General features: G+C 56.8%; 1 protein-coding gene across 1 annotated transcript; it reads left to right on the top strand.

Moving 5' to 3' along the window:
* The first annotated feature begins 13,163 nt into the window (after positions 1-13,163).
* On the top strand, positions 13,164-15,617 carry CLPSL2 (colipase like 2). Its single transcript, XM_059699684.1, has 3 exons — positions 13,164-13,332; positions 14,197-14,319; positions 15,406-15,617. The coding sequence occupies exons 1-3, from the start codon at positions 13,246-13,248 to the stop codon at positions 15,499-15,501; spliced, it is 306 nt and encodes a 101-aa protein (XP_059555667.1). The 5' UTR covers positions 13,164-13,245; the 3' UTR covers positions 15,502-15,617.
* Positions 15,618-16,109: the final 492 nt, after the last annotated feature.

Genomic DNA, 16,109 nt, shown 5'->3' with positions numbered 1-16,109 from the left:
AGGGCGTGTGTAATATAAACCCACACCGTGAAGTCTCCGTAACAGGGAGACTGCCCGACCGTGGTGGCCACCCACTCAGGTTTGCCCATGCACACGGCATTTCCCACTCTTCATTCCCTGTGTTATCTGTGATCCCTTCCCCGCAAACAGTGCTGGTGCTGGTTGCTCATGGCTTAAGACAACATCATGTGAGAGAACCCTACAATTGGAGCTAGTGACAGTCTGCTGGTACTTGCTTCAGAAGGCAGATCATGCTGACCAGCTATGGATCCCCACTGTCCTTCAGAGGCAGGATTGAAAGCCACCATCTAGTCCAAGGCCAAGCCTGGCATTTTGCTGAAGGGAAAACAAGCCCAAATAGGGAAAGTGACTTGCTCAAGGTCACATGACTGGTCTGGGGCACAAAGAGGATTAGAGCCATTTAGTCTTGGGTTTTTGTGTGAGTGTGTGTGTGTGTGTGTGTGTGTGTGTGTTTGTTTTTGTTTGGTTAATCCCCATTTGAGGATAGTTTTCCATTGATTTTTAGGGAGAGTGGAAGAAAGAGGGAAAGACAGACAGAAAAGAAACATCAATGTGAGAGAAACACATCGATTGGTTTGCCTCGTGCACGAGTCCTGACCAGGGCCGCTCTCAGCCAGCTCCCTGTGTTCCCATGTCACCTGGGTACTGGTCCTCACCTTCCACTGCTCCTCCCCACCACATCCCAGCAGCCATTCTGAACATCTCACATCTACCCAGGTTTCCAGTGTCCACTGCTGCTACCCTGATCCTGACATCAGAACTTTTGGGTAGTCATGTTCCGACTCGGGTCTCCATCACTCCAGGATACGCTTAGAACCCACATCACATCATCTTCAAAAACCTTCGGGGGCTCCCCACTGCCACAGTGAACTTTTTCTCAGCCCCAAAGCTAAGTCACATAACCCGGCAAGTAAAAATGTACTTAGAGCCAAAGCAGCTGGAGTTTCGTTCTCAGAGATGTGGTCATTGGGCCCCATTTATCATGGTAGTTGCACAGGAATTAGCTTTGCACTTAAGGCCCTTCACAATCTGGTCATCTTGCCTGCCACTAGCCTCCCATGTCAGGTCTCATCTCCAGCCACACTGCAGTGAGCCAGTCCTGCCTGAGCTATTGATCCAACTTCTCCCTGCCTACAGTGCCCTTCTCTCTCCTTTGCACTGGGCTGGCTAAGTCTTCTACTGCAGGCTGGAGCTTTCTTCGGCCTTTGCTGCTTCCTGCGGCCCTTCTCCTGTGAATCTCATTGGGCATTTGGCAAATTAAAGCTTGAATCTTACCGAATTTGTTCTTTTCACAGTGGGCCTTGCAGTACAGCCTGCTCTGGGGAGGCACCTGATAACAATTGGCTGATGGTAATGACAGGAGAGTTGGCAGTGGGCAATGAGATGGGCAGGTTGGGGGTGATTCTTTGTTGCTGTGCAACAAATTATGACAAAACTTAGCATATCAAGCCCAGACAAGAGAAAGTGAAGGAGTTCATCACCACCAAACCAGTATTACGAGAAATATTAAAGGGACTTCTTAAGAAGAACAAAAAATAAAAATAAAAAATATGAATAACAAAATGTTGCAAAAAATATTCTGATCGGCAAAGGCAAACGTAATAAAAGCAGTGGATTAGCCAACACTAACACTGGTACAAAGGTTAAAGGGTAAAAGTAGGAAGATTATGTGTAATGACAACAGTAAATTAAGGGGTACACACTCACACACACAGTAAGTAAAAAATAATGACAAAAACATAAACATGAAGGGGGTGAGTAAAAATAGTAGTGACTTTATTTTTAAAAAATTTGTTTTTATTGATTTCAGAGAGATGAAGGGAGAGGGAGAGAGAGGTAGAAACATCGCTGAGAGAGAAGCATCAATGGGCTGCACCCTGCACGCCCCCCACTGGGGATCGAGCCAACAATATCTACTGGTTGTCCGAATGCCAGTATAAAATAAATCTTTTGTAATTAAAAAAAAATGGTTGAAATCTACTGGCCTATGGAACATAGCTTAAGGCCTATCTGGGGTGGGAGGCAGTGGGCACAGGTGTCTGAGGACCCTTCCTTTGCCCTTGGCTGAAGGAACATGGCTGTAACTCACCCAGAGCAATCCTCAGTGTGTTGCAGCTCGGGGTATTCTAGACACCTGTGTTTCTGCCTGCCGGCATCCATTCCCATGAGGAACCACATCTCCCCTGCCTTTGGGAGCCTGCTCTGCCCGGGTTCCTGAGGTTCTGCTAATAATACCAGTCCCTCCCCCCCTCATCCCCCCATCCGCCCGGCCCCAGCCACCTGATTGGCCTAACTTGGGCCAAAGTTTCCTAGGGTTTTATGTGTGGGTGCTGAAGGGAGACGCTAGGGGCTTTGTTCAGCTTGGCCCTCCCCCTGCCCTTGTCCAGAGAGGCAGAGAATGAGGGCGAGTGTGAAGGCTGAAGCCAAGGAGAAAGACATCTGATGTCAGCAAGGTGTGTCTCTGGGCCCCTGAAGCTGCTGACCCAGAATTGTTTCTTCTGGTTTTTATTTTTTAAACTAGAGACCTGGTGAATGAAATTCATGCATGGGTAGGGTCCCTAGGCCTGACTGGCAATCAGGGCCTATGGGGGCCTTCCGGCTGCCAGCCAGGGCCTTCCTTTATTCTGTGCCGCCCCCTGGTGGTCAGCACACATCACAGCGAGTGATTGAACTTCCAGTCGAACTCCTGGGGAACACTTTGCATATTAGCCTTTTATATATATACTAGAGGCCCATTGCACAAAAATTTGTGCACTCGGGGTGGGGAGAGGAGGTCCCTCAGCCCGGCCTGTGCCCTCTCGCAGTCTGGGACCCATCGGGAGATAACGACCTGCTGGCTTAGGCCTGCTCCCGGGTGGCAGAGGGCAGGCCCAATCCCTAGGTGCAGCCCCTGGTCGGGCTCAGAGCAGGGACGATTGGGGAGTTGGGGCACTGCCCCCTGTCATGCACAGAGCAGGGCGGATTGGGAGGTTGGGATGCCACCCTCAGTCACGCTCAGGGTAGGGCCAATTGGGGGGTTGGGGCACTGCCCCCTGTCACACTCAAGGCAGGGTCGATAGGGAGGTTGCAGTGCCACCCCCTGTCACGCACAGAGCAGGGCCCATCAGGGGGTTGGGGAGCTCCCCCCTGTCACTCACAGAGCAGGGCCGATCAGAGGTTGGGGCTCCGCACCCTGTCACACCCAGAGCCCGCAGGGCGATCAGGAGTTTGGTCGCTGCCCCCTGTCACACTGATCCCGGTGCTGGGAGGCCTCACTGCTCCGCTGATCCAGGGGCCAGGACGCCTCTCGGCTCCACTGATCCCGGGGCCAGGACGCCTCCCGGCTCCGCTGATTCAAGGGCCAGGAGGCCTCTCGGCTCCGCTGATCCCAGGGTCCTGAGGCCTCTCGGCTCCGCTGATCCCAGGGTCCTGAGGCCTCTCGGCTCCGCTGATCCCAGGGTCCTGAGGCCTCTCGGCTCCGCTGATCCCAGGGTCCTGAGGCCTCTCGGCTCCGCTGACCCCAGGGTCCTGAGGCCTCTCGGCTCCGCTGACCCCAGGGTCCTGAGGCCTCTCGGCTCCGCTGATCCCAGGGTCCTGAGGCCTCTCGGCTCCGCTGATCCCAGGGTCCTGAGGCCTCTCGGCTCCGCTGATCCCAGGGTCCTGAGGCCTCTCGGCTCCGCTGATCCCAGGGTCCTGAGGCCTCTCGGCTCCGCTGACCCCAGGGTCCTGAGGCCTCTCGGCTCCGCTGACCCCAGGGTCCTGAGGCCTCTCGGCTCCGCTGATCCCAGGGTCCTGAGGCCTCTCGGCTCCGCTGATCCCAGGGTCCTGAGGCTTCTCGGCTCTGCTGATCCCGGGTGGGAGGCCTCTTGGCTCCTCTGATAACCGGGTCCCTGAGGCCTCTCTGCCCTGCTGCTTCAGGGCTGTTTGGCTTCGCTCCGCTTGGAGCCTGAGTATGCAAATTAACCGCCATCTTTTAGCTTCTATAATTGAAACATTGTATCTTTTGGAGTTGTTGCTTCAGGAGCTCAGAGCCTCACAGCTGCAGACGGGGAACCTTGACTTCCTCCATTGCTGGGGCAACCAAGCCTCCTGTTCTCAGCTGCCTGGCTCTCAGCCGCCATCTTGGCTGACAGTTAATTTGCATATCTCGCTGATTAGCCAATGGGAAGGGTAGCGGTCGTACGCCAATTACCATGTTTCTCTTTTATTAGTGTAGACTAGAGGCCTGGTGCATAAAAATTTGTGCACTCGGGGGGGAAGGGGGGTCCCTCAGCCCAGCCTGTGCCCTCTCGCAGTCTGGGACCCATAGGGAGATAACGACCTGCTGGCTTAGTCCTGCTCCCGGGTGGCAGAGGGCAGGCCCAATCCCTAGGTGCAGCCCCTGGTCGGGCTCAGAGCAGGAACGATTGGGGAGTTGGGGTGCCACCCCCTGTCATGCACAGAGCAGGGCGGATTGGGAGGTTGTGATGCCACCCTCAGTCACGCTCAGGGTAGGGCCGATTGGGGGGTTGGGGCACCGCCCCCTGCCACACTCAAGGCAGGGTTGATGGGGAGGTTGCGGCACCACCCCCTGTCATGCACAGAGCAGGGCCCATCAGGGGGGTTGGGGCTCTGTACCCTGTCATGCACAGAGCAGGGCCCATCAGGGGGTTGGGGAGCTCCCCCCTGTCATGCACAGAGCAGGGCCCATCAGGGGGTTGAGGAGCTCCCCCCTATCACTCACAGAGTAGGGCCGATAGGGGAGTTGGGGCACCGCCCCCTGCCACACTCAGGGCAGGGCAGATCAGGGGGTTGGGTCGCCACCCTCTATCACCCACAGAGCAGGGCCAATCAGGGGGTTGGGGTGCCGCCACTCTCATACTCAGGGCAGGGCCGATGGGGAGGTTATGGCTCTACCCCGTCACACACAGAGCAGGGCCCGTGGCGGGGGGGAGGGTTGGGCGCTGCACCCTGTCACACACAGAGCAGGGCTGATCAGGTGTTTGGGCACTGCCCCCTTTCACACTGATCCCAGTGCCGGGAGGCCTCGCGGCTCTGCTGATCCTGGTGCTGGGAGGCATATTACCCTTTTACTATATAGCATAGAGTCCTGGTGCACGGGTGGGGGCGGCTGGTTTGCCCTGAAGGGTGTCCTGGATCAGGGTGGGGGTCCCCACTGGGGTGCCTAGCCAGCCTGGGTGAGGGGATGATGGCTGTTTTCAGGCTGTTGGGTGACTGAAGCTCCCAACCGCTCCTTTTTTTCTTTTTCTTTTTTTTTAATTCTGGGCCAGCTTTAGCTCTGAGGCTTGGCTCCAGCTCTTAGGCCTCCGCTGCTGAAAGCAGGTATCTGGTTTGTTTAGGTTCTATAATCGAAACTCTATATCAACTCCAGCTCTGAGATCCCCGCTCACTGAAAGCAGGTTTCTGGGGTTTTGTTTAGCTTCTATATTTGTTACAATGTTTCAAACTGCAGGCTCAGAGGCCGGCAAGGCAGGCAGGGAACGTTGGAGTCCTCCATCACTGAAGCAAGCAAGCCTCATTCATGTTCGCTTTAAGCTGCCTGGCTGCCGGCTGCCATCTTGGCTGGCAGTTAATTTGCATATCTCGCTGATTAGCCAATGGGAAGGGTAGCAGTCGTACGCCAATTACCATGTTTCTCTTTTATTAGATAGGACTAGAGGACTGGTGCACAAAAATGTGTGCACTGGGGGGAGGGTCCCTTAGCCCGGCCTGTGCCCTCTCGCAGTCTGGGACCCCTTTGGGGGTGACCACCTGCTGGCTTAGGCCTGCTCCCCTGGGGATTGGGTGTAAGCTAGCAATCAGGCATCCCTCTGGCAGGCCCTCGGGGGATGTCCACTTGCCAGTGGGGAGCAGACCTAAGCTGCAGTCAGACATCCTTAGCACTGATGAGGAGGCAGGAGAGGCTCCCACCACCACTGCTGTACGGGCAGCCATCTGCCTGGCTGTGGCTGAGCAGAGCTCTCCCTGTGGGAACACACTGACCACCAGAGGGCAGCTCCTGCATTGAGCATCTGCCCCCTGGTGGCCAGTGTGTGTCATAGTGACCAGTCATTCTCAGTCTTTCTGCTGTTAGGGTCAGTTTGCATATTACCCTTTTACTATATAGGATAGAGGCCTGGTGCACGGGTGGGGGCTGGCTGGTTTGCCCTGAAGGGTGTCCCAGATCAGGGTGGGTGTCCCGCTGGGGTGCCTGGCCAATCTGGGTGAGGGACTGAGGGCCGTTTTCAGGCTGGCCGGCGACTGAAGCTCCCAGCCTCTCCTTTTTTTTTTTTTATTCTGGGATTTATTTACCTTCTATAATTGAAACTTTGTTGCCATCACTGGAGCTAAGAGCTGACTCCAGCTCCGTGGCCACGGCAGGCTGAAAGCAGGTATCTGGGTTTTTTTTAGCTTCTATAATTGAAACTTTGTTGCTTTCGGAGCTCAGAGCCGGGCCGCAGCAGGCGGGGAACCTTGGCTTCCTATGTCACTGGAGCAAGCAAGCCTCCTGCTTGCTTCAGCTGCATGGCTGCCGACCGCCATCTTGGTTGGGTTAACTTGCATATCTCGCTGATTAGCCAATGGGAGGTGTAGCGAAGGTATGGTCAATTACCATGTTCGTCTATTATTAGATAGGATAGATAAGTTAATTTGTGCCCTAGCTGGTTTGGCTCAGTGGATAGAGCATTGGCTTACAGACAGGAGAGTCCTGGGTTCGATTCTGGTCAAGGGCACATGCCTGGGTTGCAGGCTTGATCCCCAGGAAGCAGCCGATCAATGATTCTCTCTCATCATTGATGTTTCTAACTCTCTCTCCCTTCCTCTCTGAAATCAATAAAAAAAACATATTAAAAAACAAACAAAAGTTAGCTTCTTTCACTTGCAGCTAAAGGAATCGTGATTACCTCATGGCTTCCTGAGGTGGGCGAGGGGCTGAGGACTAATGTGGCCCAGAAAGTCACTGAGTGGGAGGAGAGTCGGGTCATCTGGTGTCAGTGAGTCTATGCATGCGCCCTACACTCGTGTGGGCAGGCACCAGGTCGGGCACCCCTCTGCTGTGCCCCAAGCTGTGTGGAGCCCACTGTGGACTAAACATGGAGGTGGCAGGGATTCCTGCCTTGCCCTCTGAGGAGCCCAACCCACTTCCATGGGTGGGAGCAGTGCCCACCAGGTACGGGTGCCCACCTCTGTCTCCAGGCAGAAGCCCCAGGGCCTGAGGGCCTGGCTAGGTCTGCAAGGGGCTGCTGGTCGGTTAGCTCTGTCCTCTCCCTCCAGGTCTTTCTCCTCCGCTAAGCCGACAGCCCCTTCCCTTCTCAGCCTGTCCTGAGAAATACGATGAGAGCTGTGTGCTCTGAGCCCTGACCCTTGTAGTGTGTGTGTGTGAGTGTGTGTGAGTGTGTGTGAGAGAGAGGGTGGGGGTGGGCTGAGGTTGGGCGTGTGCAGACCACTGTTGGTCATGCTGGGCCTCTGCCTCTCTCAGGAGCCTCCTTCCCCTCACACCCGGCTCCCAGGCTGGGGCTGGGTCCCCTGCCCTGACTCCGGCCCTGACTCCCCAGCCCCCTGTCCACTGAAGAGCCATCTCAACGGGGTTCATGCCCCCACCTCCCTGGAGCACAGCTGGCCCCACTGGGCTCTGTGCCCCCGAGCAGACACCTGTCCTCCTGTGTTCTCCTGCACTTGCCTCACCTCCAAGCCCTGCTCCTTCCGGCGCCTGCTTGGGAGGCCTGTTCTCTCAGCTTGTCCACCCCCAGGTCCCCTTCAAGCAAGAGAGCCTCCCCTCGGGCATCAGGGCTGCGGGCATTCTACCTGGTGCCTCCACCTGGCCACCTGGAACATTCCCCCTGAGGTCCTCCAAGAGCCTCTGCGGTCTCCACACCTCCCCTCCCCCGGGCCCTCGCGGCACTCCGCCAGGTCGCTGTCAGGAACATACTGGGTGACAGACGGTCTCCGCTAGGTCACTGTTCTCGGGATTTTATCATGGATTTCACAGACCAAGAAAACTTTCAAAAAATTATGGAGACATATATATATATATATATATATATATATATATATATATATATTTAACAACATATATAACAACCAAGTAATGACATGGAAAACAGAACAAAACGACCACTGTGCTATTGCCATTGTTTCATAAAAACATACCGAACCCCCAAGAAGTAGGGAGGATGTAATTTCAGAATAAAGGATCATTATTTAATTTCAATACATTTATTTTTAACCAAACAAAAACCCCACATTACCCTTATTTTTTTCATTTTGCTGTAGACCAGTAAGAACATTGTCATGGAAACCACCAGAAAGATGCAGGAAAGAAAAAGAGACCCTGGAGAATGTCAGAGGCAGGAAGGGGAAAGGACAGGGAATGAGGGGGGGGGGGGGGGCGGGGAGTAACAGAGGTCTCCCAGTGAGGGGCTCCCCTGACCTGAGCTGCCCCCATTCTCCTCATACAGGACAGGGGTGGCCAGGTTTGGGCCCTGACCAGCGGGCAGAGCTGTGGCCACAGTCACAGGTCAAGTGGCTCAGTGACCACCCCATCGGCCCCAGAGGCTGTGACCTGCTCCCACCCTCCTCACTGTGCAGACGTGTCCTGGACTCTGCTTGCACCTACACCAGCTGTGTTTGGACAGGCCGCTGGGACGGGAGAAGAGCACAGGACTTGGAGCCGGAGCCGGAGTGGAGGCCTGGCTGTGCCGAGTCCCTTGGGGAGGGCCCTTCCTTCTCTGGGCCTCGGTCTCCTCACCTTAAAATCGAGACTCGGAACCGGTCTCAAGGAAAACTGCAGTTCTCTGTCACAAATAACTTGTTAAAGCCATGCACAAAATGTTTTGCCTAGAATTTCAAATAACCGTTCCCCCTACCCGCCCCCCCCCCCCCCCCGACGCCGGGCCTTCAGTAAACTGCCCAGGGGCCCCTGGACCCCAGATCAAGGACCCCAACCTGCCAATTGGGGCACAGCTGGGGCCTTTGCCTCCAGATCCTCCCCCTTACTGAGCAGTCAGCAATATTTTCGCGTTGCCTCCCACGCACAAGGGCAGGACCAACTCCCGCAGGGGCCGTGGAACTCTGTGCAGAGAGGTATTAGCCCGGGGCTCCTGGCCGGTTCACCGTGGAGGCGGAAGACACAGCGAACTTCATGGATGGCTAACGAGCTGACCGAAGCAGCAGGCCCGGGGTCTGAAGAGTTCCAGACTGTGACTGCTGGAGGGACACCGTGGTGACAGCACGGGGGACACGGCCTTCTGGCCGCCCACGCGGTGGGGGGGGGCGTGGGAAGAGCTCGGGCTCCGTCGCCAGCACGGCTGGGCGTTCTATCTGACTCCGTAATGTAATTGTGCTGTGAGCGCCTGTTATTCAACCTCGGCCTTTCGAGTTCCCCTTCTGTAAGTGGGCATACGAGTGATGCAGCAGAAATGATAGAATACACCACATGTTCCCAGATTCCCTTACCTTCCCAGCCTCCCTTGCAGAAGGGTGAGGTCATGTGACTAGTTCTGGCCGGTGGTCTGTGGGAGAGGCCTGTGCCACACCTGGCTGAGCACTCCAGGGTCCCTGTGTCCCTCCCTCCCTCTCTTCCATCTTCCACAATGTCCGCAGGGGCCGTCTCCCCGGGGGCGGTGGCGTGGCTGCAGCGGAAGAAAGGTCTCCCGTGCCATCTCACACTCTACCTGAGGCACAGAGGGCACTGCTGTGCTTCTGGAGTTCTCAGTTGTGACCACTAGTGTTGATTGCCGAATGCAGGGAGGGCTGATTGAGGTGATGGACACAAAACCCTCTCAGTACAGTGGGGCTGTTCCTCTTTTTTTAAAAAAAATATCATTCTTTTAAAAAATATATTTTTATTAATTTCAGAAAGCAAGGGAGAGAGAGAGAAACATCAATGATGAGAGAAAATCATTGATCAGCTGCCTCTTGCACGCCCCCTCCTGGGGACTAAGCTCGCAACCTGGGCATGTGGGGAATTGAACCGTGACCTCCTGGTTCATGGGTCAACGCTCAACCACTGAGCCACACCAGCCAGGCAGGGCTGTTATTCCTAAAGAAAAGACCAAAGCCCCTACAATAGTCAGCTCAGCTGCCACAACAAAGTGCCACAGGCTGGGTGGCTTAAATGAGAGACACTTCTTCCTCCCAGTTCTGGAAGCTGGAAGCCCGAGATAGGGTGTCGGCATGGCGGGTTTGGGTAAGAGCTCTTTCCAACTTGCAGACAGCGCCCTTCTCTGTGTCCTCACAGGGTAGAGAGAGAGACAACGCCTCCCAAAAGCCCATCTCCAATGTCATAGCCCTGAGGGGCGGGCTTCCACATGCACATGGGGGACACACAGTTCAGTCGATAGCAGCCCTCGCCAGGACAGAGCTCCTCAAAGCCCTCCTTCCACTAGATGTTCCACTGCCCGGTGCAGGCCTGGGACCCTGGGGCTCTGGACACAGCCCTGGCTGGGAGGGCTTCTCTGCAGGGTGGGGTGGCTGGGCCAGCTGCTGACTCCCCCGCTTCTGTCTGTCCGTCCGTCTGCCACCTTCCCATGGGCCGGCCTCAGGGAGTGGGAGAGGAGCCCCCAGGGCCAGGAGAGGGTCAACTTCCTGAGGAGATGTCTGGATAAACTGCTCCCTGAGCAACAGGAGGCGCAAGCTCAGCTCAGATTGGGGCCCAAGAAGAGCTGGCTGAGTTACGTGGGAAAGACTGGAGGCACAGAGCTCGGGCCTGTGGGCTGCAGGAAGGGCATGCAGACTGGTTTGAGTGGCGCAGCTTGTGGGTGAAGGTGGGGCACAGACGGCAGGCAGGGGCAACATGCCAGGCAGGTGAGGGTCTCAGCAGGGGACTTGGAGCAAGTGGGAGGGGTGAAGCAGGGCTGGGGCAAGGAGTGGAGGCCTCGTGGCAGCTGGTCCCTGAGGCATCCTCTGACCCCCTTGGCCTCAGGCCCAGCGCTGCCTTCCTTCCAGAATCACCAGAGATGCTAATGATAATAATGGTAGCACCATTGTTTTGAGACTGTTTTGTTTGTCAGGCTCTGTGCCAAGCACTCTACCCAATTAACTCATGTAACCCTCTCAGCAACCTTCCCCTTTCACAGATGGGGAAGCTGAGACCGAGATGTCAGCATCTTCCCTAGTCATCCAGCTGGTGAATGCTGGGACCATCCAAATTTCCTGAGCGGTTAACCTAACCATTGGAATTCCTTGCCTCCCGGATGCTAATAGAGGTTGAAGGAAGCCCAGGCCTTCCTCCTAACAGTGATGGTGGGGTGTGTGTGGTGTCCCCTGGCTTGTTTCCTATAGCCCAGTGGCCGGTCCCTGCTGGTACCAGCTTGGGGCCTGGAAAAGAACTTCCATTTAGCTGACTTGACAAGTACTCAGCGGACCCAGGGCTATGGGTCCTGCCCTCAGGGGGCTGAATTCCAGGCTCCGAGGGACTGCCAGGGACTGGGCCCAGGACACACGCCCTCTGCTTCACCCCCATGGTGTCTGAGCATGTCACAGATTCAACAGTTGACTTAGGGAGCACCCAGGAGGTGCTAGGCACTGAGGCAAGTTAGAGGCCTCTGCCCTCACAGTACTCAGGGCTAGTGGGCGTTTTTGCTGGTGGGCAGGGGGGGGGGGGGCTGGCACCATCCTGAAGTCCAGAAAAGTGGGCCTAGCTTTTGCCCTCCGACACCCCAACTCTTTAAAAAAAAAAAAAAATATATATATATATATATATATATATATATATATATATATATATATATATATTTAAATATATTTTTATTGATTTTTTAGAGAGGAAGGGAGAGGGACAGAGAGTAAGAAACATCGATCAGCTGCCTCCTGCACACCTCCCACTGGGGATGTGCCCGCAACCAAAGTACATGCCCTTGACCAGAATCGAATCCAGGACCTTTTCAGTCCGCAGGCCGACGCTCTATCCACTGAGCCAAACCGGTCAGGGCTAAAAAAAAATATATTTTTTAATGATTTCAGAGAGGAAGGGAGAGGGAGAGAGAGATAGAAATATCAGTGGTGAGAATCATGGATCAGCTGCCTCTTGCACGCCCCCCCCCACTGGGGGTCCAACCAGTGCCTTGATCTGGAATCAAACTGCGACCTCCTGGTTCATAGGTCAACGCTCAACCACTGAGCCATGCTGGCCGTGCCCAACTCTTATCTGTGGGTAGCCACTGGCCACACGAGCTGTGGCCTCCAGTGAGGGACCCACTGCACTGGTGTTTTGGGGGGGACAGGCACAGATCTTGCAAAACAAGCTACAGGGGGAAAAGACAGAGCTCCTCAGATCTTTTCTCAAGAGCACATTTTTTGTTTTGTTTTGTTTTTTGTTAATCCTCACCAGAGGACATTTTTCCATTGATTTTTAGAGAGAGCGGAGGGAGAGGGAGAGACACAGAGAGAGAAACATCCGTGTGAGAGAGACACATGGATTGGTTGCCTCCAAGCACTGCTGACCGAGGATGGAGCCTGCCCGGGAGGTACCAGGTATGAGCGAGGCTCCTGCCCTTGACCGGAATCAAACCGGGACCCTTCAGCCCACGGGCGGAGGCTGTATATCCATTGAGCCACACCGGCCAGGGCAAGAGCACGTTTTCAAATGCAGAAGCAGGCAAGGCTGGGGAGGTGGGAGCTCCGTCCAGGGAAAGGCGAGGAAGGCCTGCCGCCTGGTTCCCGCGGTTGCCCCGCACTCTCCCTTCCCCCTCCCCCTCCCCCTGCGATTTCCTCTCTCCTCCCCTCCACCTGCCCCCACACTTCACAGACGAATCCTTAGACACGTGGTGAGTGGGGAGGGGGAAGAGCCCCCGCGTGTGCAGCGTCTCGGAGCGGACAGGCGGGCCTGGGAGGTCTGAGCTGGGCGGCTTGTCCCAAAGGTGCGGGTGGGCGGTCGTGCGCCCCGCGGACGGAGGGTCGGAGTATCGAGAAGGAAGCGGCTTTCATTTCGGTGTATCCGTTTTGCATCATTTCTCCAAAACAAGGTTCCTGGTCCAGCTTTGAGTTTTCATCTGGAAGTGATCTCCAGGGAGGCCCCGGGGCCTGAGTCCGTAGCATCAGGCCCGTCCCAGGCGGCATCGGGGCTCCGTCCCGCGCGCCTCCCGGGGCTGGAGAGGGCTCCGCGCCGCTCGCCTCCGCGCGGGGCAGCCTGTGCCCATTCACTCGCTCACCCCGACCTCCGCGGCCGCTGGCCTGGGCATCGCCGCCCCCGCTTCCAGCCGGGTCACGTGCCCGGGAAGGAGGTCCATCCCCGCGCCCCGAGCCCAGGACCGCCGCGCCACAGCCATGGCCACCGCGCTCGCGCTCCTGGCGGGGGTCCTGCTGCCCTGCGGGGGCTCCTTCCCGTTCCACAAACCGCGGGCCCCGCTGAAGGTGAGCGGGCCCCGCGGGCGGGGCGGGGCACCCGCAGGGCTGGAGGGGCAGTGGCGGGTGGAGGGACCGCCCAGAAGGGGCTTGTGCCCGGCTGGAGGCTCGGTGGTTCCCAACCCACAAAGCCCGGCTTCACCTCCCTGGTGGCGCCGGAGATGAAAGGAAGGGCCTGTGGCCAGCGGACGCTCCCCCCCCCGCCCCCCGCGCCCTCTCAGGACGTCTCGGCCCTGGGTCCCGGCCATGCCTTACCGACCTGCTCTAGTGCCTCCCCCTGAACCCCCACTTCTGGGCGCAGTGGCGCTTTCTCCCCTTCCCAGCTTTCTCTCTCCCCTACCGCCTGCCCGCACTCCTCCTAGGACTGTGATCTGGGAGTATTTGCTCCCCAGCTCAGGATGCCCTTTGGGACCCACAGGAATGAGGCCCCGGGGAAAGGAGAGGAGGCCGAGGGAAAACGCTAGACCTCCCTGCCCTGGACGGTTTAGCTCAATGGATAGAGCGTGGGCCTGCGGACTGAAGGGTCCCAGGTTCGATTCCGGTCAAGCGCATGTACCTTGGTTGCGGGCACATCCCCAGTGGGGGGTGTGCAGGAGGCAGCTGATGGATGTTTCTCTCCCATCAATGTTTCTAACTCTCTATCCCTCTCCCTTCCTCTCTGTAAAAATCAATAAAATAAAAAATCAATAAAATATATTAAAAAAAGAAAAAGCTAGGCCCCCCTCTCCCTCTCCCCTGCCCTCTGAGTGCTGTGGGGTGGCCCCTGGGAGTGACAGCTCAGGGCTTCTCTTCTCCCGCCCTGGGCCTTGGCAAGAACCCTCCCGGCTCTTCCCCACCGCCAGAGAGCTGGTGACACAGGGGCGGTCCCCACAGGTGGATGGAGCTCCTTGCGCCCACCACTCGGAGTGCTTCAGTGACTGCTGTCTCATGAACTTGGACAACGGAGGTGAATTCTGTGCCCCCAAGGGCAGAAAAACCATGGTGTGCTTGCCCCAGGTGAGGCTCGGGGGTGGAGAAGGTAACCGCACGTGGCTACACCTGCTTTCTCACCCTCTGCTTGGTGTGCCCTTCCTCCTCCACCTGGCAAACTCCTCCTGTCCTGCAGTGCCAGCCACTCCCTCTGACAAGCCTTCTCTCCTTGGAATCCCCGCACCCTTGGCCCAGACCCTCAGCAGGGCCCGGGCCTCCCTGGTGGCCATGCCTTCTGTCTGAGTCCCCCACGCTTGGAGCACTTCAAGGGCAGAACACAGCACACTCATCTTTGAACCCCCTACCCCTCAGCTTAGTGCCCGCGCAACGCAGGTGCTCAACACATGTTTGTTGAATGGATAGCTACCGTAACATCACTGAGGCAAAGTGGGGAAGACATTCTCCCCAGCAGCCCCCACCCCCTGCCGCAGTGACCTCACTTCTGGAGAGAAGCGAGGCACCGCAGCGGCAGAGCACAGCTTTGGAGCTGGGCCTGAGGGCAGATCCTGGCTTCCCTCCCCGGCTTTGCGACCTCAGACAGGCCACTTCTGCTCTCTGGCCTTGGTTTCCTCATCTGTAAAATGGGGTCACAGGCCTCCCCCACCAGGCTGCTGGGAAGAGTGTGCGTTCCTGGCAGCGACAGAGCTCCGCTGCGCATGCTGGTTGTTAGCTGGTGGAAACGGGGAGCAGTGTGCGCAGTAGGTCTTGTACCTGCTCGTCTTCTCTCTTCTGGCCCTGGGCCCACACCCCTCTAGGGAGGCGGGGCCCGGCCTCCGTGGTCCTGTCTGGGGAGCTGCTGGTGCCCCTGGAAGCAGCCAGGCCCCCCGCCCTGGCCTGACTCTCACAGGAGTGGCCAGAGGGCCTTTTCATTGTGAGCCCTTGATCCAACTCATTTCATTGAACCCTCTTACTAACCCCAGGAGGTGGGTTACGGTTATTAGCTCCTTTCACAGACGGGGAAAGGGAGACAAAGCTGCCTAAGGTCGCGAAGGTATAAGCTGTAGAGATGACAGGCCCCAGGTCCGACTCCCCATGACTTGTGCTCCCGGGAAGTTTAAACCCCCTTCTTCCCGAGCCTTGGTGACCCCTAACTCTCATACTCACTTCCCACAGACCAAGGGAGCCATCAACTTCATATGCCCCTGCCGACTGGGCTTGAGTTGCATACCCCAGGACCCGAGCTGTCCCCGCCGCTGCTATTTGATTTAGAGGACGATGCGGGTGGTCACTGCCATCCTCCTCCCCTCCCTCGGGCCAGAGGCCTTGGAGTCCCCATCTTGCTCACAATCCAGCTCCAGACACATTAAAGTCCGTCTCTGGCTCTGGCCTCTGTGCATTTCCTGGGCGAGGGAACCTGGTAGCGCTCGTCCCAGTCTGGGGCCCGTGAAAGGGGAGTCTGGAGGCATGAGAGAGCTCCCCCTGGGGTTTGGCCTTGGAGGAGGCATGGTGGCCCCAGGGCAGTGCTTGGGAAGGGAGTGGGTGGGACGTGTGGGTGAGAGGCTGGGTCCAGGAAGGGCCAGTCGGATGGACGCCTGTGTGGAAGGGGCAGAGTTGAAGAATGTGCCTGGAGCGTGGACGTTGAGGTGCCCGTGGGTGGCTGTGTGGTAGGAGGGACTGAGAGGGGGGATGTAAACACTTTGCAAGGGGGTGAAAGGGTGGAGGTCATTGAGAGCGGATTTGTGAGAATGTGCGTGAAGTGTGGATGCAGAAATGCTCGTGCCTGCGGTTGGAAAGGTGCCTGGTGCACTGTTACCTCTGCTCTCTGGGATGTGACCACTTCATGGATAAGGAAACAGGCTCAGAGAGCTACCTGACTT

Source organism: Myotis daubentonii, chromosome 6 (assembly GCF_963259705.1).
Source record: "Myotis daubentonii chromosome 6, mMyoDau2.1, whole genome shotgun sequence".
NCBI classification, from domain to species: Eukaryota; Metazoa; Chordata; class Mammalia; order Chiroptera; family Vespertilionidae; genus Myotis; species Myotis daubentonii.
The sequence above is the reverse complement of the archived record's forward strand: the minus strand, read 5'-3'. Positions and strand labels throughout refer to the sequence as shown.